The sequence below is a fragment of the Ursus americanus genome, chromosome 17 (genome assembly GCF_024610735.1).
Source record: "Ursus americanus isolate L20-20 chromosome 17, mUrsAme1.1.p, whole genome shotgun sequence".
Classification (NCBI taxonomy): Eukaryota; Metazoa; Chordata; class Mammalia; order Carnivora; family Ursidae; genus Ursus; species Ursus americanus.
The window spans coordinates 32,964,661-32,987,053 of NC_142143.1; the positions used below are offsets into that span (position 1 = coordinate 32,964,661).

The window sequence follows — 22,393 nt, forward strand, 5'->3', positions numbered from 1 at the left end:
TAGATATGTTATTTGTAAATACCATTAGCACATCTATCCAAAACAACCCCTTACTACATTTGGAAAAGAAACTCAAAAGCTCATTACATATTTTTTAAAAATTATATATTGTTCTAAACTTACCAGAAAGACAATTGTTGCTGACATCTAGTTTTTCCAAAGAAACAAAATGAAAAAGCGGTATGATTTTTGTCAAGCTGAAAACAAAGAAATAAAATTCGTAAAAATGTTAAATAAGGATGTCCTTATTAATGTAACTATATAATAACATATTTATATAACACAATTATGTAATGATATGCAATTGTATATAATTATATACATATATATTTGTACAGTAAAATGCACTTATAACATTAACAGTACTAATTAAAATACAGTAATTATAAAATTCCAAGTATTTATTCTAGAATGGAAGATTTATATTCATTTCTAAAGGGACATTACCATGGACTGTCAATTTCTATGACAAATATCATGGAGTTTAATGTGTACTGGCTATTTAAAGAAAAAGATCTTTTTATTGTTATTGTTTTTGTAAAAGGTCTAATTTATAGAGAATTTATATTATCTATATAATTTTTCCTGGTTCAAACACATAACTTAAACCATTAAGAGGTAAAAATACAAAAAAAATTTTTCACTTTTTGACAGCATAACAGCTTAGAGTTACTAGTTTTGTTTTTAATTAAAAAAATTTTTTTTGCTTACCAGATTGAAAGTATTATAAGTACTGCAACTATCCAAAGTTACACTAAGGTTATTTCTAAGTTAGAAATATGCTTCCAAGGAATATTAAATAGAAAATATTTTATATAGATAGAATAAACTTAAGTTTGGCAGAAATATGCTAATATTTTAAAATAATATTAGTTCATGTATATTTAAATTCTAGTAATAATGAATTCTCCTCCTACTTTTAAAAGTTTCTATCATTTTCTGAGATATAATTGTCATTAAGAACCCAAATTCAAGCAAGGGATATAAGTGATATTGAAAATATTCACATCATTGGAAACAAAAGCCATGAAGGGAAAATTAATTTAATTTTATTTGCATTTCCAACTAAGACAAGTCTACACTTATTTTGTAATATAATATCACATTACCATAGCTATTTGGAAATAAAAATTAAGCCAGCCCTTCTAAATCTTTAAACAACAGAAAAATTCCTTTGCTTCAAATATAATCTCATTACAAATACAAGTCTCCTGAACCAACCCTCCCCATAAATATTGGAACTCCATACAGTTCAAAATATGCCTCAACTACAGAATATTCCTGGTACCAAAGGGGAAAAAAAGTATGCATTAATTTCCACTTCTTTTGCTTTCTTGTTTTTTATACTGTCCTTCCAGTTGTCCTGGCAGACATTTTTACATCTTTATTTCTACCATCTCCCTGTCATGAAAAAAAAAAAATCTATTATTCTAAGGTCAAAAGCTTATAGAATAATACTGTGACTTGGAAGCCTCATGGGGTCTGGCACAAAACTAACCCTTGTACTAACCTTGACTCCTTTCTTGTACTATCCTGTTCTGAATTAGCAGAGAGACAGAAAATACTACCGATGAAAAACAGACCAAATAATGAGGCTGGAAAAAGTTCTCTCTGACTGTAGCTAAACCTAAATATAATATTACTATTTATAATCAAACCTACACAACACCACTTCTTAAATACAATTTCTGGGAGGAAAAAAATCCAAGGTAATAAAAGAAAAATGATAAAATATTGGCCATTACATTTATATATACACTTCATTATTTGTAATATATACTACTAAAGAGTAAAATTTACTGAAATGTCACATATGCACTGAGAAGGAAGGAAGGAAGGAAGGAAGGAAGGAAGGAAGGAAGGAAGGAAGGAAGGAGGGAAGGAAGGGAGGGAGGGAGGGAACGGAGAAAGGAAGGAAAATTTAAAACTTTGTTGATATATAATTAGTGGATTTAAGTCCTAGTTTTATGATTTTCCTACTCAGGCATGTTTTGGATCAATATAATTCTAATACATTTATCAACAAGAAAATTCCTACTTGTTTTGTAGCTTCAATTAATTTCTAATACTAAATCTTTGTCCTTCTACTAAAAGGGTTTTGAAAGAGAAACAGATAATGAGTTTTCCCCTTTTTTTCAGACGATTTCATGTTTTTAACCAGTAACTTTGATATGGCAAAGTATAGTAACATATAGGTTATATGAAGACAACCAGTAAAATAACCAATGAAGTCACAGAATTAAAAATAAAATTCTCTTTTCAAAAATCAATGCAAGTAAAGAAATATTTGGCTTGACAAAATATTTTATATTAAAATTTTGTCTTTTCAGATAATCATGCTTTTAGAATATTCTTTTTCTTTTTTTAAAAATTTTGATCAGAAAACTGGCTATTCATTTACCTTTATGACTATTCATTAGGATGGTAGAAACCTAATAGTAGAATTCTTTTTTTAAACCTCTAAAACTTTTCCTTTTACTGACAATCTGTGTATATTTTTTCCAAGAAAATTCAAACCAGAAAGACAAAGGACATTAGTGAAAACCTAATACCATTTGACCTTGTCACATTAGCCCTGGGCATAAAAAAGATATAAATTTCAAAGACGACAAAAAGCAAAAGATTTGTACAATAAGCAGCCAATGGGTAATAGTTTCCATTTTCTGCTCCTACTTAGAATCTCACTGGAAGTAGAAAGACATAAAGCTGAGAGTCTTCCAGTTAGGACTCCGCCGAGTCAAACTTAAAACAGTCATATGTCCTAATGAAAATCTAAAACAGAAGTCAAGATGAAACATGTATTTCAAACAATATGTACTAAGTATCATTCTTTATTGTATTTCATTTGTTGGGGGGGAAGCATATGGACACATAATTTCTTCCTTGTGGTGAAAATATTTATCAGAAATTAAAAGAAAAATATATACAATTTAAAAGACATACCAATCACAAATCCAAATATCACATTTATAAAACTCATCTGACGTTTGCAAAATGTATTGACACATATTTTCCTTTTGGATCAACATCGGAATCCCATTAAATAGGTAAGGTAGCTATTACTACCCCTTTTACATGTAAAAAAAACCCAGGCTCTGGTAGAAAAAGAGAGTTGCTCAAGGTCAACTGACAGGTAATTTGTAGATTCAGAATTCAAACTCAGATTTGCTGATCCTGAGTTTTTTTATCAAGCCTGATATAGTTTTTATATCAAACCTGATATAGTTCTGAAAAAGTCAATGCACATGTAAAAGCTTAATGTAAGATGGGTAATTCCTACATTTAATGGTATTAGCTTATTGTGAAAAACCTTAAGGTTGAAGATCATATTTACACAATGATTTCAAGAAATGATTTTACTACTCTCTATGTCCATTTCTATCAATCTCATTTCCCTGATGTCCTTGGGCCTTTTCCCTTTGTCCTTTCAGAAACGAGAGAAAGTTAAATGTGCAAAGAACTGTGAGAGATCATAAAAAATATATTCAAATATGTGACAGTATTATTAAAAAATTCAAAACAGCATATATTATATAATAAATTGACTACATTTTTATATAGTTACATTCAAAAAATTAAGTTCTTTCGTTCTTGAGTTTTTTTGTTTTTGGTTTTGGTTTTTTTTAAGATTTTATTTATCTATTTGACAGACAGAGAGACAGCCAGCGAGAGAGGGAACACAGGCAGGGGGAGTGGGAGAGGAAGAAGTAGGCTCCCAGCGGAGGAGCCTGATGTGGGGCTCAATCCCAGGACTTTGGGATCACGCCCTGAGCCAAAGGCAAATGCTTAATGACTGAGCCACCCAGGCGCCCCACGTTCTTGAGTTTTTTTTATAATTTTTTAACAATTTATTTATTTGTTTGAGAGAGAGCACGCGAGAGAGCAGGGGGGAATGGACAGAGGGAGCGAGAGTCTCAAGCAGACTCATGTGAGCATGGAGCTCCATGTGGGCCTTGGTGTCAAGACCCTGAGATCACAACCTGCGCTGAAACCAAGAGTCGGATGCCTAACCAAATGCACCATCCAAGCACCCCTTAAGAGTTTTTTTATGCTAAAGGACATATATTACTCAGTTCTATGTCCCCCAAAATAGCAAACACCACATCAATATCCAAAATTATAAGGTCAAGCAAACAAACTTATAAATAAGGATTATTTGGATTAAGTACCCCAATTATTATTATTATTTTTTAAAGATTTTATTTATTTATTTGAGAGAGAGAGAGAGAGACAGCCAGTGAGAGAGGGAACACAAGCAGGGGGAGTGGGAGAGAAAGAAGCAGGCTCCCAGCAGAGGAGCCTGATGAGGGGCTCGATCCCACAATGCCGGAATCACGCCCTGAGCAGAAGGCAGACGCTTAACGACTGAGCCACCCAGGCACCCCTAAGTGCCCCAATTATTATTATTAATTCTAACAAATGTCTAGTGATCTAGTTTATATAATTCCTAGTCATATCAGATTGATATGGGAAATAGTCATATCAGACTGATAGGGCAAAAGTCTATTAGCTAGTATTAATTTTAACTGTTAAAAGTAGATTTGATAGTTTAAAGTGTCCAAAGAAATTAAAGGCATTATTTCTCAAAAAAATGGTATTGATTTGAATATTTTCTAATCTCTTTTAATATTATTTTGCTCATTAATGTGGCTTGAGATCCACTTCTATAAAATGTATGAGGTATGTCAATTACTGAGTGATTTACTGCATATGTCCAAAGCATAGCTGAGCATGTCTATTGAAATTGCCTTTCTTACCTGGAAAATATTGTGAAAAGATCCAATGAGTTTAAGGATGGCCCAAATTATTTAAATGGTGTTATCTGACAGAGCTGGCTCTACAATAAATGCCCTTTTAAAACCAAATTTCATCTATTAGATCTGATTGAAATAACTGGAAGGAATTTTTGAACACAGATTGTTTTTGCTTTGTCAAATAGTGGAATAGTTTAATAGGTGGAAGTTAAATCATTTGGGACATACATGCTCAAAGGATGAGCACTATCATGGAGAGAATGTGAGAAAATTTTATGGTTTTTTTAGGAAAAAATATGTATGCATTAAAATTGGGTTGTACTTGTTCACTTGTTCTGCAAGAGTTGTAGAACTCAAAAAAGCAATTTCTTGTTAAAGGTGGTTTCTTTTCTCTATCCCATGTGCCTTTGATGAACAAATTAATCATGTTAGAGTGAGTAGGTCCCAATGAATTATTAAGCAGAGGGAGACATACACATACTCTGCTCCTGTTTTGGTTTTAGACAGTTATTCTCTGCAAAGATCCAGATGTTCGGTGGTTTCAAATGGATCTTCTGTGTCAGGTACCCATCTCGATTTAATGTTAAGGTATTTTTTTAAGTGTTACTTTATATCCTTAGGGAAATCGAATTTAAATCAATCTTAACAGTTACAAAAAGACATGCAAGTTGAGAACAGATTAAAAATCATTCTTCCAGGACTTAATAAGTACCACTTGAGAGAATGAGACATCCTTCTGAATTAAATTAACTACCTCCTGCATTTTCCAAGGACTATATTCTTTACAAATATAAACAAACCTGCTTTGGGAGATTTCTACAAGTATGTCTTTGAGAAGAAACAAAATAAGTAGGATAAGTACAATTAAAATTCTACTAAAATTCAAGGGTATGCCAGTACTTTTTCAAATCCTATAAAGTTATATTTCTAATTTATGTACTAATTTATTGTTATGCACTTTCACTGAGCTCCTGGTGAAAACTAACAACCTTTCTACTTGTTATGAAGATCAAGCATTTACTTTAAGCAACCATTCAATGAATTTAGTGTTTATGCAGTTTGTTTTTACCTGTTTTGAGAGATAGTCAGGTTTTGTAGTAAAGGCAACCAATATGAAGAAAGTGCTTCCACAGTTGAAATGTTGTTATCATCCAAGTGCAATTCTCTTAGTAGAACATGATTTTCCAAGGACGGAAGCTATATTTAAATTTGGGTCATTAGCTTATATCAAGTAAAATATTTTTGTCATTCAACAAAATTTAAAAACATAAAATCTACTAAAATTAACAAAAAAGTATATTCTGTTAAACTACATATCATAAGTCAAAGTATAATGTTATGCGATTTTTAGTATGAATAAAATTTCTAAGAATTAACTTTAAAATTAGAATTTTTTTTAATAAAAGTTACTTCATGGTACATTTTAATTAGAATTTCTGTAATGAAATTGGCTCCACTTATACACTGAAATATAACTGAAAAGTTATGATTTATTTTAGTGTTCTGAAAAACTTATGTTAAATTAGACTTCTTTACAAAATATTCTGTTGAACATTTTTTTAATAGAAGTATGTAAGTTTTAAGTAAGCTGGAAATCACACACAGATGTAAGCAAAAAACAAAGAAAAATTAATCAAAGTTGCTTTTAAAATATGCAGTTGATTTTTCTATCAAAAGAAAAATCTTATATTAATCACAGAAGCCAATAATTCAAAGAAATTACCTCACTTAGATAATTTCCCTCTAACTTCAGTACTTGGAGCAATCCACAGTTTTCAATACCTTCAACTTTAGTAAGATGATTATGTGAGCAATCCAGGTATATAATGGTAGGAGTATCACAAAGACCTTTTGTACTAATTAACTGATTGTGGTCCATAATTAGTTGCTGAAGATTTCTCAAAGATTCTAAACCACCTGGAAGAAAAATTTTCCAAGATCACTTGTATCATACATTCTTTCAGAATCTAAGGTGAGATTTCTAAATAATTGCACCTTTATATTTCCCAATATTTCTAGTTACAAGTGAAGATTTAGCCCATATTCCTGTGAAAAATTTGTAAGTGTAAAATGTATTATTTTTTAAACTTGTACCCACAGGATATATTTTTGAATGACATTGTTATATATCAATTGAATATTGAATAAAGTACTAAAAAGTACACATTGGGCACTGAATGTTTTATTTTCAAATAACAACAGAATAAGGGAGAAATAGAAGGACTTGTTTTCTTAAAAAAATAGTTCTCAACTCAGTTTCAGGGTCTTTGAAGTTTGATTGCTTCCTTAAGATTGAATATATAACATTAGAATGCTATTTTCCTACCATTGAGATGGCCATCTTAGATTCCCAAGTATAGTAGGTGCAACCATATTAACAACAATGAAATATTAGCATGTTCTTCAGGTATTTCAAGATTGTCACAAGTATCCTCCTAGTTGCCCAGATATGGTTAAAACCAATATGGTATTAAATAAAAAATACCAGAGGAATCTTAGACTACAGCTCAGCACTTATAAGGAGAAAACTGAGAAGGTTGTTCAAGGGAGCCATCAGGAATTAGCATTGGAAAGAAATGCTGAGGAAGTCTGTAAACATTTCATGGAAGATATTAAAAATCTAGAAAATGTTATTTAGATTGAATACTGGACTAGATATGATCTCTCTAGGTACCACTCTATTATATGAAATAGGCAGTTCTAGAAACTGGAAATATGGTTTAAGGTCTAAAGTAGGTACTGGTGAGCAGAATGTCTTCAGTGAATATTGTACATGTGGGAGTCATTGTGGCTAAACCTTGCAGAATCAAGCTTCATTGTTATTTTCTCGTCAAGCCCCAAAATATTTTATTCAATTAAATGTTGGAATAGACATGAGCTTTTCAACCAAAAAAAGTTATTTGATAATAAACTGAAAGATAATCTTGGAAGAAACATAATTATGTATAAAAGTAATATCTGGAATTTATGTAATAAATTTATCCTGAAGAAACTTAAAGCGTTAACTCAAGGTTTGCTCTTTTGATTATACACTGTAATTTACAGAAGGAAAGGGTAGACAGTCTGCTTATATCAAAATGGAAAAATAAAAGGAAGAATCAAGTAATATTACCAAGATTTTCAAGAAAACTTAATGCTGTATCACATCTTAAAAGTTTAGATAATGTAATAAAATTGATGTACAAATATTTCAGACACATTTGATGAAAAATTATATTTCAAAATTGCAGTTTCTAATACTTTGAGTCAAAGTGACTTAATGTTATGGATGATTATTTTGTATAAAAAGGAATACATTTTTATGCTAAAGAATTAATTTTCTTATAATGATAAATTAAAGGAATACATTTTTATGCTAAAGAATTAATTTTCTTATAATGATAAATTATACATTATCTAAGAAAAGCAGGAAAATGCATAGAAAGACCCATAGAAGAGAGAGACTTAAATTTAAATTTAGGCAGTATTTTTACATTTTTTAAGTTCTTATCTAGGATTAATGTACTGGTATTTTTCTGTAATGTAAAATAGCATGTATAACTTAGAAAAAATTGTCATCTGATACTATTCAAGGAGTGAATTGTTCTGTCCTATAAGATAGTTGACTAAGTTTAAACAACAGAGTCAATTATCTTATAAATATTATATACTATATATTATGAATTCCAAGGTATTAGAAATAGTATATTACATATAATAATAAATATATATTAGCTAAAATGTAATTTAAAGTCTGTTGAAATAGAAAATACTTTGGAATTTAGTATGCTTTATGATCATATCTAATGAACATCAATTAACCCACTGAAGCAGTTTAAAGGCATTCAAGGAGGAAGGAAATACTAATAAAAATCTGTAGTTTCATAAAATAAAATGTCCTTTATCAAATATTTAAACATCTTAAGCAATCTACTTCCACAAGCTTAATATTTTTAAAAGCTGTGCACATTACTCTTAAGTTTTTCAGAGCTATTCAGAAATAGAATCTTCTATTAACTCATTTAAAGTTGGGAATGCATTTGTGAAACTTCTCAAAGGTCACCCAAGAAGAGAACCAAGAATGAAACATCAGGTCACACACTGAGGAAAGCTAAAGGATTTGGCATAAGAAGCTGAAAGGAAATAGGAGATAAAGCAGCAGAACAATTGGGAGAGAACAAAAGGAAAAGGCAAACAGAATTCCGTGATGACAGCTGGTTAGTAAAAATAAAAATAAAGTAATATACATTTTACAATTATCATGGGTATTTTTATTTACACTAAATTACATATGGCCAACAGTGTGGCAAGGAGTATGAAGAGGCCACTGTCTTGGCAGTCATGAAGTAGCTGAAGACGTTTATTAGAGGCAATAATAGAGTAATCAGGATGGAAGCCACGATGCAGAAGTAGGGACAAGGAGTGTAGACTATGTTTTAAATATATGATTATGGAGAGAACATCTTCAAAAGTCCTTAAAATGGCCCACAAAACCCTATCTTTGAACTGATCCTCTACTACTGTCCCCTTGTCTTCGTTCATTCTAGCATGTTAACCTCATTGCTGTTCCTCAAACATGCCACACATACTTCCACAGTAGGGCTGTCTGCTTATGTAAAAACTAGTATCAGTATGTGACATGTTAGGCCAGGAAGAATTAAATAAAGCCTATCAGCTAATTTCAAATATTAAGACACCATGATTTTCAGCCAATATACAGAGAAGGTATAATTAGTCTACTCAACAATGTTTGAGATTTCAATTTGGTGGAATTACCATGATTTCAAGCCTCAGATATTGAGGAATACTTGACAGAGCATTTCTACTTAGAGGAATCCATTACATGGTAATACACACACAACTATAAAGTAAAACGTAGAGAGACTCCTTTCTGTATTGTTTAAAACAAAGAAATGTATATAAGTTAAATGTCTATCAGTAAGGGAATAGTTAAATAAAGTATGGAGTATCTATAAAATGAATACACATAATCTTCAATATGAAGTCGTGTGCCATAGAGGGATGTCCATCATCTATTACTGTGTGTAAAACCTAATTTGCATACATAGGCTTTTAGCTATTGAATAAGTCTGAATCTAAATCTACACATCTATAATTGTATTGCATAGAATAAGATCTTGATTGATCCATAAACAACTGTGAACAGTGATTACTCTTACAAAATAAGAAAGACAAGGGGTAAACAATGTTTTATTGCTTACATGATGTAATTCTGTTTTTTAAAAAATTTGAATGAGAATGCACTTCTTGCATAATATGTATTTAAAAACAATCTATTTGGGAAAAAAAATCACAGCAAGTATTGAATAGAAGTGTTATTTAATCTTGACTACCACCACTATCAATGATTGCTGACCTGAAGAAAAACTTGGGAAACCCTGATACTGTTATTCATCAAAAGGATTTGTTATATAGCCAAAGTAGGGGAACTCTGTACAGAGATAAGAGGGCATACCTCTTAGATTTTAAGATGAAAGTTTTAAAGGAAATTCAGTGAAATAATAAATGGAGACTGGGTAAGATCTCTAAACATCTGCCTATATATAACAGTGAGGGAGGATGTGCATTAAAACATATATATATATATATATATATATATATATATATATATATATATACACACACACACACACATATGTGTGTATATATGTGTATATATAAATGTATATACACATATGTACATATATATATATTTAGGATAGATGTATATATATATATATATCCTAAAAATTAGCTTAATGACAAAAAAAAAGGAAATCATTTAAAGGTGTGGAACTGAGTCTGCCAACAAACAAGTGAATGAGCTTGGAAGTAGATCTTTTAGCCTCATTGAGCCTTGAGATGAGAGTAGTCCTGGTTGACAGCCTGACTGCTATCATGATTTGTCATGTCTTGAGAGATCCTGAGCCATAACCACCCAGTTAAGCCACTCCCAGATTCCTGATCCACAGAAAATATGAAAAAGGAAGTGTTTGTGGTTTTAAATTGCTGTTTTAGAGTACTTTGCTTCACAACAACATATAACTAATACAGTAAGGATTCTATTTGGAAGAAAATATGAGAAAGAAGAAAATATATTGAAAATGCTTTGGGCTATAGAAGGATATTTAAAGAAATTTAATGCAACAAGAATTCAAAGATATTAAAACAACAGATGCAGGTAAACAAATGGACCAAAGTAACACCATGACAGAACTAATAAATAATTTTAAAACAACATTGTACAGAACAGAGAGCTAAAGTTTGAATTGCCCACAAAAAAGAGATCATCACACTGAGAATAAAATATGAAGAAAGCCAAAACTAAAAAGACATAGATTAAATTAATTAAATAATAATAGACATGAAGGACAAACAACCAAAATATGGTTCATCTATGATTGAAAAATTGAAAAATAGAACCAAGACAAAAAAGTTTTCAAATATATAAAAACCAAGATAAAAAAAGTTTTCCAAAATATATAAAAACCAAAATTTCCAAGAAACAAGGAATAACTTAATGTGTAGTTTGAAAGGGACATTACATTCCAAAACAAATTTATGTGGATTTATTGACTATAAGATGTTTCTTGGTTAAATTACCGATTAAGGACAAGGAGTGTTATTCAGATATCTTCACAGATATCAGTCATGAGGATAGAAAATCAAGTTAACCTCTAACTTGCAATAGCAAAACACAGTATCATGTATGCAGTGAAGCAGTGCCACAAAGTACCAAGTGAAAATGTTACCTAAAAATAGAATGCACACCTTTCTTCTCATTCAAGAATGAAGGCAACTGACAGATATTCTCAAACATGAAAGAATTCAGGGATTATAGGATCCATCTTTCTTTGAAAAATAAGATTTAAAAAGAGGCAATGAACTAGGAAATCCAGACAAGCAGGAGATGAAAGGAACAGTTGTAAAAAGAACTGGTACTAACCCATTGTCATACAGATCTAATGCCACTAAAGGATATATACATAGAGTCCTAAAACCTGAAGAGAATAATAAAAATTGTAAGGGGAAAAGAAGATTGGAAAAAGTATAAATATTCTAATTTATTTTATATTCTTAAAGAGGAGTTAATATTGTCTAAAATACATGAATCAAAAGCACATTTTTACTAATGTACTAAACAACAAAGAAAATACTATAACTGGCAAAATTGGAAGGTGGAGATGGAAGTGTAAATGAGATAATTTTATCATCTTTAGCATGAGGAAGCCAGTCTAAAATTTTGAAGTCAAAACAGTTTCATATACACTCTTGCTCTATTGTTAAACAATGCTTTTGAGTTTTTAAATATGTCTCATCTTAGTAAACTGTTTGTAGAAAAATTGACTGAAAAGGAATGTTCCCAACCAGTAATTCACATAGGGATGATTTTTGTTGTTGTTGTTCATCGTAAGATTATTTTATATACGTTAATATATTTCAAAAATTGCTTACTTTATAAATCATGGTACTTTTTAAAAATTCAAACTGGTGTTCGACTTCAGTAGTAGTTAAAGTCATCATCTCAAAAGCAGCACTAAAACGTTAGCTGTTTCTTTAATATTAATAAAAATTACATGCCTAGAGCTTATCTCTTTATATATATACTGCAATAGTGACAGGTATTATTTAACTTTTTCTACTGTTTAGTTAAACTTTACTTAATTAATTACCCAAACTTTTTTAAATTAAACTTTACCCTAAGTATACTTATTTATATAGGAAAAGGAAGCATGATTGGGTGAAGAGTTACCACATTCATTTCAAGTGATTTCTTATTTTGATTACTTTGTTCTTTCATATAAATGCCTTCTATATATAAAAGGACATTTTGTTTACCATTTTATATTTGTTATTCCTCAGAGATTTTTAGATTTCTATTTAGCTGTGAGCTACGTTATTACAGTTTTATTTTCTTAATACTGGTATATGACAAAATCTTATGTAATTTTTTGAAATAAGCATAGAGTATCCTACATATAAACACATATAAATCATTTATAGTCGCCACATTTCTACTAAAAATATCAAAATCTATTTTTTCAAAACTGGCTTTACTTGTAATATAAAATTCATCAGAGACTCATTCTACTAGTTTCAGCCCTGTATTATGTCCACATGGAAATGGAAAAATAATATAGACAGAATCTCTGCTCAAATATCTCTTACTTGATCAATTCAACTACAATTTTTAAAAAATTACAACATGTAAAAATGTTAACAATTTATCATGAAGTGAATAGGGTAAATTACAAAACAATATTATTACAGTAGTGGTTTTTTTAAATGGCAGAAAACAATCTGAAAAGACAGAGCAATTATGCAAGAAATTAAGAAAATAATCCCATTTATAATTGCATTAAAAAATAAACTACCTAAGAATAAATTTAATCAAGAAGGTGAAAGATCTGTATATTGAAAACTGAAAAACACTAATGAAAAGAATTGATGAGGGGCGCCTGGGTGGCACAGCGGTTAAGCGTCTGCCTTCGGCTCAGGGCGTGATCCCGGCGTTATGGGATCCAGCCCCGCATCGGGCTCTTCCGCTATGAGCCTGCTTCTTCCTCTCCCACTCCCCCTGCTTGTGTTCCCTCTCTCGCTGGCTGTCTCTATCTCTGTCGAATAAATAAATAAAATCTTAAAAAAAAAAAAAGAAAAGAATTGATGAAGAAAAATAAATGGAAAGACATTCTGTACTCATGGATTTAAAAATTAATATCATTAGAATCCCCATATCCAGAGCAATCCACAGATCCAATGCAATCCCTATCAAAATTCCAAAGGCATTTTTCACAAAAATAGGATAAATAATTGTAACGTTTATATGGAACCACGAAAGACCCTGAATACTCAATGCGATTTCAAGAAAAAACAAAATTGGAGGTATCACACTCCCTGATTTCAAACTATACACCAAAGCTATAGTAATCAAAATAATATGGTGGTGGCATAAAAACAGACACATAGATCAGGGGAACAGAATAAAGACCCCAGAAATAAACCAGTTAGTTTATAGTCTATTAGTTTACAACAAAGGGGCCAAGAATATAAAATGTGGAAAAAACAGTCTCTTCAATAATTGGTGTTGGGAAACTACACAGTTACATGCAAAAAATGAAGCTTGACCACTGTCTTACAACATACACAAAAATTAACTCAAAATGGATTGAAGACTTGAACATAAGACCTGAAATCATCAAACTCATAGAAGAAAACATAGGTGATAAACTCCTTGACATAGGTCTTGGATGATTTTTTTTTTAATCTAACACCAGAAGAAAAAGCAACAAAAGCAAAATAAACAAGTGGAACATATCAAACTAAAAGCTTCTGCACAGCAAAGGGAACTATGAACAAAATGAAAAGGCAACCTGCTGAATGGGATAAAATATTTGCAAATCACATGTCTGATAAGGGTCTAATATCCAAAATTATTATAAAGAACTCCAACTCAATAGCAAAAATCAAATCTGATTAAAAAATGGGCAGAAGATCTGAACAGACATTTTTCCAAAGAAGACATACAGATGGCCAACAGGCATGTTCAACATCAGTAGTCATCAGGGAAATGCAAATCAAAATCACAATGGAATATCATTTCATATCTGTTAAAATAGCTATTATCAAAAAGACAAGAAATAAGTGTTGGAAGGGTTGTGGAGAGAAGGGAACCCTCTCACACTGTTGGTGGGAATGTAAATTGGCGCAGCCACTATGGAAAATACATGGAGGTTCTTCAAAAAATTAAAAATAGAACTACCTTATGACCCACTATTTCCACTTCAGGATATTTATTCAAAGAAAAAAACCCCACTGACATGAAAAGATATATGCACCCTCATGTTCATTCATTACAGCATTATTTGCAATAGCAAAGATATGGACACAAACTAAGTGCCCATTAATGCGTAAATGGATTAAAAAATTGTGATATTTAGATGTACAATGGAATATTATTCAGTCATAAAAAAGAATGAAACCTTGCCATTTGTGACTATGGATAGATCTCAAGGGCATTATGGTAAGTGGAATAAGTCAGAAAAAGACAAAAGCCAAAGATCTCTCTCATATGCAGAATCTAAGAAACTAAGCAAACAAACCAAAACACAACTCATATATGCAGAGAGCAGATGGGTGGTTATCATAGAGAACGGGTGTGGAAGGGCAAATTGGGTAATGGGGGTCAACTGTATAATGACAGATGATAACTAGATGTACTGTGGTGATCATTCGTACTGTATATACACAAAACTCAAATTATGTTGTACCCTGAAAGAAATATAATGTTATATATCAATTTTATCTCAAAAAAGGAGAAATACTTGCAAACACACACACACACACACACACACACACACACTAAAATGCATGGCAATAACAGCACATTAATTTGGGAGCAAGTAAATAAAGTTTAAATTTCCTAAGACCCTAGAACTGCTTTGAAAATGTACCAAATCTACTTAGATTTGGTAAAGAAGGCATGCTGTATCTATAGTAAACAAAAAGAATAGTCAAATAATATGTAACTGGTAATAGAAAGAAAAAAATGAAATAATTTAAAACCTCAACTAAACCAAAAAGAGGCAAGAAAAGAGAAACACCAGAACAGGCAAAACAAATAGAGTCAAATATTAACATAGTAGATTTAAACTCAAATATATTAATAATTGCACTTAATTGTTAATTAAACTTAATTAGTTATTAGAGACCAAAGGCTGGAAACAAAGCTAAAATTTGTCAGGCAGCCTAGATAAAACGATAACAAAAGCAACACATTTTCACATTACATAAAGGAGACATACCAAAAATAGAACATGTAGAAATATTGTAAGTAAAAGAATAGAAAAAGATATGTACACACCAAACTAGTGATTCTCAAAGTGTGGTCCAGCGACCAACCTCCTACAGACACTTTTAAAGGTTGTATTGAGTCAAAACTATTCCATAATAATTCTAAGATGTTATTTGCCTTTTTCACTCTCATTTGCTCAAGAGTTTATAGTGGAGTTTTCCAGAGGCTACATGAGGTGTGATATTGTAGCAAATTGAATGCAGAAGGAAATACGGAAATCCAGCTGTCTTGCGTTAAGCTAGACATTAAAGAGATTTGCAAATATGTGTAACAATAACCCTCTTCTCACCATATCTTTTTGGTAAAAACTACATTTATTATTTTTAAAACTATTACTAATGGAAAAGCTTTATTATCTTAAGCTCTGAATTAATAAACTTTTTCTCATTTTTTTCTATACAGTAAATACTGATAGATATAACGTGCATAAATGAAAGCTGTTTGAGGCAGGTACTCAATAATTTTTATGAGCATAAAAGGATCCTGAGTCCAAAAGAAAGCCAGTTTGGGTAATATCGGACACAGAAGACTAAGGCAGAAGCTTTACTACAGATGAAAAGGGACATTTAAAAGTAATAAAATAAGTCAATTCAGAAGAAATATACAGCAATTATAAATTTATATAAAACAAATAGCATGGCCTCAAAAATATTTAAAGCAAAAAAAAAATAGGCTCTAAGAATAAAGATCTACAACCCACAATCATCATGAAAGTCATGTATATAGCTTCTTCTCTATGACTATGCTAACAACATGGTCAGTAGTACATGTTGATTATAGGCAGTATGGCATAATAAAAAACAAACAGGCTTTGACACAGACAGTCCATGAATTGATTCAGGTCTATTCTAAATTTTGGTTGTATGAATATAAACAAGTTACCTAACTTCTCTGTGTCTTTGTTCCTTTATTTGTGGAGTGAGGGTGATCTTGCATTATTGAGAGGATTAAAAACAATGTTTTAAAGTAGCTTGTACAACGCTTTCACATATTAATAGCTATTATTGTTTCCTAACAATTATCCTCAATGACAAGTAGCTTACAAACTCTAACTGTTCTGACCAAATAAGACTTCAAAGACAAATGTTTGAGCTAAACTTTGAAGAAATAGGATATTAATACACACTTTTAAAAAAGTCTATACACAATTGATTAAACAGTAATTTGATCCAGTCAATGCATTTGGCTAAAAAGGGGGACTCTAGATGGGAAGGAAGTTAGAATAAGTTGCCACCCTTCTTTTAATCTTACAAGTTCTTTGCTATCAAATGAAGGATAATAACTGAGCAAAAGAGACTTAGAGCAAGCCTTACATTAGAATACCATTACTTTCTCAACATCTCAAAGAAAATGATTCTCTCTCAGTCAACATTTCTATTTTGTCCACTCCCCATCCCAAACAAAACAAAACAGTCGCCACAAAAATATTCAAGAGCTTCTTGCAAATTATGTAAATATAACAAATATAAAGTATCACTTAAATATTCTTGAGTCCACTGCTACAATATATTCTTTATTAACTCTTTAAAAGTTTCCTAAGTCCCACAAAATAGAACTGAAGCCAAGTGTGTTTATCCCTCAAAGGGCCCTTGCCCATGGCAAAATTAGCATTTGGCTATACTTGCTACAAATATCTATTTCAAAGAATTCCTCCCACAGAAATGAGCCAATGGTCTAATAAAACATTCTGGCCACAGTGGGGGGAAAAACCTCTCCGGTAAGGAACAGCAAAACTAAAGATGTTAAATTAGGCTAGAGGTTTTCAGTAAATAAGCGTTTGGTAAAGGTCTACCTCCTTTAGCTGCTCAATGATTACTATGTTTGACAGTTACCTACAAATATGCTGAGTTGCAAGTAAGATTTTTAATTTCAATGCAAAAGTCCTTCAGGATCATATATGTTATATGGAAACAGGAATACTGAAACAGGAATCAGAAAACTTGGATTCTAGCCCCCCTCTGGTAGGAGTTTGATGAAAATTATGTAGGTCTGTTTTTTCATCTGTAAACTTAAGAAGCCTAAATTGGCAGATCTGTAAAATCCTTTTCAGCTTTGTACTGGGCATTGTTGCATTTCAAAACTAAAGAGTAAGCTAGCACCATCTAGTGGAATACAAGAAATTTACTAAATACACAATAGTGAAAAGCATTTCTACAAGCAAAATATCCAGAGCTTTATTTTACTTCATTAATTTTTCTAATGTTCCAAAGACAACATTGGGTAGTACGAATTAAGCCAGGCACATTTCCCCTATGAGACAAGACAGTAATCAAGCTTATGTGAAAATGTTGCATTATGTCAATATCTTTCATACTTATAATATTAGTATCACTTTTCCAGCAAGCAGTATTATCTGAAAATAAAGCATCAGGGGAAAAAAGGATCCTAATACTTCTATCTATTTACAATATTTTCTAGGAACGTATCACCTGAAATTTATAAATTAACAAATTAATTGTTGGCATTAAAGAAACATGTTTTTCCAGATAAAAGTTTTCTTCACATAGCAGAGATAGAAGCTTCGTGAATGAGAAAACAAAAATAATTATTTGCTCTTACACATTAACTTCATACTTATTTTCCTTTTTACTCAATATTCAACAAATGAAATATAGCAATTTATTCTCATTCTCTTTTCTCTATATAAATATCACTAGATAATCTTGGTGAAAGTCAGGATACTCATTTGTTTTGCTTATTGCTGCATTCTCAGCAATATTCTAGTACTGTGTTCTAGTGCCCAGAAAAGTGCTTACACATAGTAGGTGCTCAATAAATTTTCTCATTAACAAATTTATTAATCAATAAACCTTAAAATCACTACCTTTTCAGTATAAAGAGTTTTAATATATTCTAATAAAATAGTAATAATCTTAAGTGTTAAATGCGTATTTATTGGAGAGGCAGTAGAATGAGACAATTAAAAAATTAGATACTAGGGATAGACTGCTGAGTTTCAAATCCTGGCTCTATCACTTACTAACTGTATGATCTTTGATAATTTACTTAACCTCTCTGTGCCTCAACTATTACCTGGGTGGGGGGAGGAACATTTAATAGTAACTAACTCATAGCGTTTATATGAAAAGCAAATGAGGTAAATATATAAAGCACATAAATATATGGTGGTTAAAAAAGTTATCTATTACTTATCATATTAAGTTGTATTCTTTCTGTAAATAAAATTTAGAAAACAATTTCGTCATACGGTATGAATTTTTTCAAATTAATTTACTTTCAGAATGTTTCTCTTAGAAAGTCAATAAGCCCCAACATAAAAATGGAAGAAACAAAGAAAACTGGACTATAAATTATAAATCACCTATTTCTCATTTGCTTTGGCTATTCGTTAAAAAACTAAGTCAAAAATACTATTCAAAATATGAAAAACTTTTCACAGATATTCAACATCTATTCAAGGAATGATTTTCCATATTATTTCTGGAAATCAAAATGTTTTACCAATTTTACCTGAAACTTACTTATGGGATATTTCAGGCAAAAGAAAGCATGAAATATAATGATATCATATCCTTAAAATTTAAAATGCAAATCATCCAAATTGAGTTATAAAAGATAGTACAGGGGGAAAAAAAACTTCCAGAGGAAGAAAAACATAAAACATTTTAGATTAATAAAAAGTATGATAAAATCTGTTGTCTGATTAAAATATATCCATATTTAAAATCATCAACTAAAGTGAGCTTAAAAATTTAAAATTAAGCAATTATTTTGACATTCACAATATGCAAGAATAAATCCAGATCAAATCAAAATATTCTATAATCAAAAACATGCTACACTAATAGAACCAATTATAGAAAATATTAAAATGTTACACAGTAGTCTTTAAATTAGCCACAGCATACAATATATTTAAACTTTAAATTAAACATACTTAATTTTTATTTAATTAAAAAATATATTATTAACTTTATATAACTTTCAATCTATAGAATTACATTTTAAGTTATTACTTTTAAAAAGTATACTTTACACAGTGCTTCTATTTCTGTAATTAAACAGTTTCATTAGAATGGAAAACATTTAGCATAAATAATTTCAAATGAATTTCCTTAAACAGATTGACACAATTCCTATTCTCATTCACTTAAAATACAATGAAATTCAAATAAAAATGCACATTAATGTTTTCTAATAAAAAGAGTAATTAAAGGTAATCTTACATATTAACTACTGCAATAACTACAGCTTAGTAAGAATTAGGAACAAATTAAACTTGAAACTACAAATGTAGAATACATGGCATTGCTTCCAATTTTATTTCACCTCCTTAAGAAATATTATAGCATGGAATAGTAACCTATTAACTTATAAACACAAATCTATCTTTGTGCCCCTTCATAAGAGTTCTTAGCATCAATACATCATTGAAAGACAAAATCTACGCTTTTCCCTTAGCTCAACCAGAATCTCTGCAAGCAGTTCCTGAAGATGAAAAACAGACTCCAAACGGTCTTCAGAAAATCTACTTTTTCATGTATACTCTTCTCACACTCAATAAATACAGTGTTTTCATTGTACCCCACAGACAGCAAAGATGTCTTTTACCTTGTTTGCTCTGTACTACATAAGATACCTCAAGTACATCAATTAATAGTATGGCAGTTTCCACATAAATCTTGCAGATATCCTATCCCAGGAAATTCACTGGTTACAAGAAATCCCATACAGCCCTGCTGGCAATGAAAATGAAGTGAATGGGAGTTAAAGCATTTCTTCTCACAAACAGCCTTTTTCTTTTTTTTAAGCTTGCTTCAGTGTGTGCCAATATAGCAACATACATTATCAATGAACTTGCCTTCATTCCAACAACAACAGAAGTATTTCTATCTGTCTTTTAAAATAAAATTTTATAATAAAAAATTGTATCAAAAGTATCCCTATTTCCATACAGGAGAAAATATGAGTAGTCCCAAAGCAAGCAGCACAGACACACAGGCAAATACACATATTAAAAAATAGTATACATTTTATTTTCAAAGTGTGCCTTGAAATGTCTGTAACAGCTTGCTTTGTGAAAACAACTATATTTTTCCCATATTAAAAAAAATCAGAGATGACAGTGACTGTTTTGATCTAACTTTCCCCAAACTCTCTCTAGAAATTCATAATGAACAACAAATAAATAAAAATACCCCAATCTATCTTTCCAGTGTAAATGGGAAATGAAGAAATTACAAGCTGAATTTTTTCTAAGTGGGATAGTAAGTATCCACAACAAACACAATCCAGGCTAAATCCTCACTGGTATAGAGGGAATCCTATGGAAACTGGACAGATAAGTAAGAAATGGAGATGCTCCCATGTATTATCAACAAGGCCTCCTTCCAGAAAGGGAGCATCATCCCAAGTGGAATGACAGTACTAACACCAAGGATATAAGTTGAATTACAAATGCAAATGGCCATGCTCTATATGAAACAAAAACATTTAAAACTGGATCAAAAAATAAAACCCAAATCTATGCTCTGTATAAGTACACACCTCAAACAAAGTGTTTCCAAAGTTTTGTGGGGTTTTTTTAATGGCCAAGTAGGCCAATACAAGCAAAAAGAAAATGTTGTCAGGCAAGGTAGAATTTAGTCTCAAAACATTAAAGAGACAAGGAAACAAATTTCAAAGCTAAAATTCACAATAAGGATAACACAGTTAAGAATATCTACAAAATAGCATGGAGGAACACTCAAAAAATGGACACCAAAGGATATACAAAAAGAAATAGGCTGACTAATAATAAACATTTATACTAGCTCAACTCAGTCTCTGGTAGGTCCAGTAGATATTGAAGATCTAAATCAAATGATCACCAAGGTAGAACATAGAGATACAAATATAAACTCTATATTCCAATTAAAAACACAATTACCTCTTTTCACATGCACATGAAACATTCCTAAAAATTGATCACATATTAGAAAATCACAATAAGTTCCAAAAAGCAGATATGGCACAAAGATAATTCTCTCGCTACAATGCAATAAAACTAAAAAGAATAACAGCAACAACACAAAATGGTCTTACCATATAGAAATTTTAAATCTTAGCTAAAAGGCATAAAATTGTAGAACTGATGAAAATACAGAAGTTACAGACCAAGCAGTGCTCACAGAAAAATTTATAGACTTAAGTATTTAGGTTAACAGAAGTGAAAAAGAATAAAAAAAGAAGTAAATATTTAACTCAGAAATAGAAAGGAACAAAACAATAGAAGAAAAGTGGAAGAAACTGGTATTAATGTGTATATAATGTCCTTTGTACCGTCAATATATATTGCAGAAAATTAATCTAAAGATATAATTGGTAAAGTATAAAATGATATTAAGCATCAGATTAGTTATTATGGCAAATGTGGAAGACTGAAAACCATGCAAAGTCCATCAACCAGGAACCAGTGGAATAAAACCTGGTCCTTCCACAAAAACAAAGATTATGAAACTATGGAAAAAGAATGCTCTGAATTCCATAACATGTTGTTAAATGAAAAAAAGCAAGATAAAGGACAGTACTTAAAATATTTTATATTTTAATCCTAGAATTAGGATTAGTATATATACATACACTTCTTAGATATACGTGTGCATATATGTATATTTATATGTACATACATGCATACATGTAAGTGATACACATATTATTAAATACATATATAGATGTTATATATGCATATATACAAAAACATCTATATATAAAAGTATACCGGAGAACAGAGTGAAAAGGACTGGGATGAAAGATCAATCTCTTTGAGTATGCCTTTTTAAATGTAGTTTGACTTTGAAACATATAT

At 30.7% G+C, this 22,393-nt stretch overlaps 1 protein-coding gene across 2 annotated transcripts in view; it reads right to left on the bottom strand.

Annotated features, from left to right (window-relative positions):
- LRRIQ1 (leucine rich repeats and IQ motif containing 1) overlaps positions 1–22,393 on the bottom strand; it is a 195,245-nt gene that overhangs the window by 140,222 nt on the left and 32,630 nt on the right. For both annotated transcript variants that reach the window (XM_087868886.1, XM_045779594.2), the window contains 3 exons: positions 6,478–6,671; positions 5,824–5,951; positions 124–197 (listed from right to left, as the gene is read on the bottom strand). In XM_087868886.1, the coding sequence (XP_087725012.1) occupies positions 124–197; positions 5,824–5,951; positions 6,478–6,671 (396 nt within the window). The remainder of the gene's footprint in view (positions 1–123; positions 198–5,823; positions 5,952–6,477; positions 6,672–22,393) is intronic.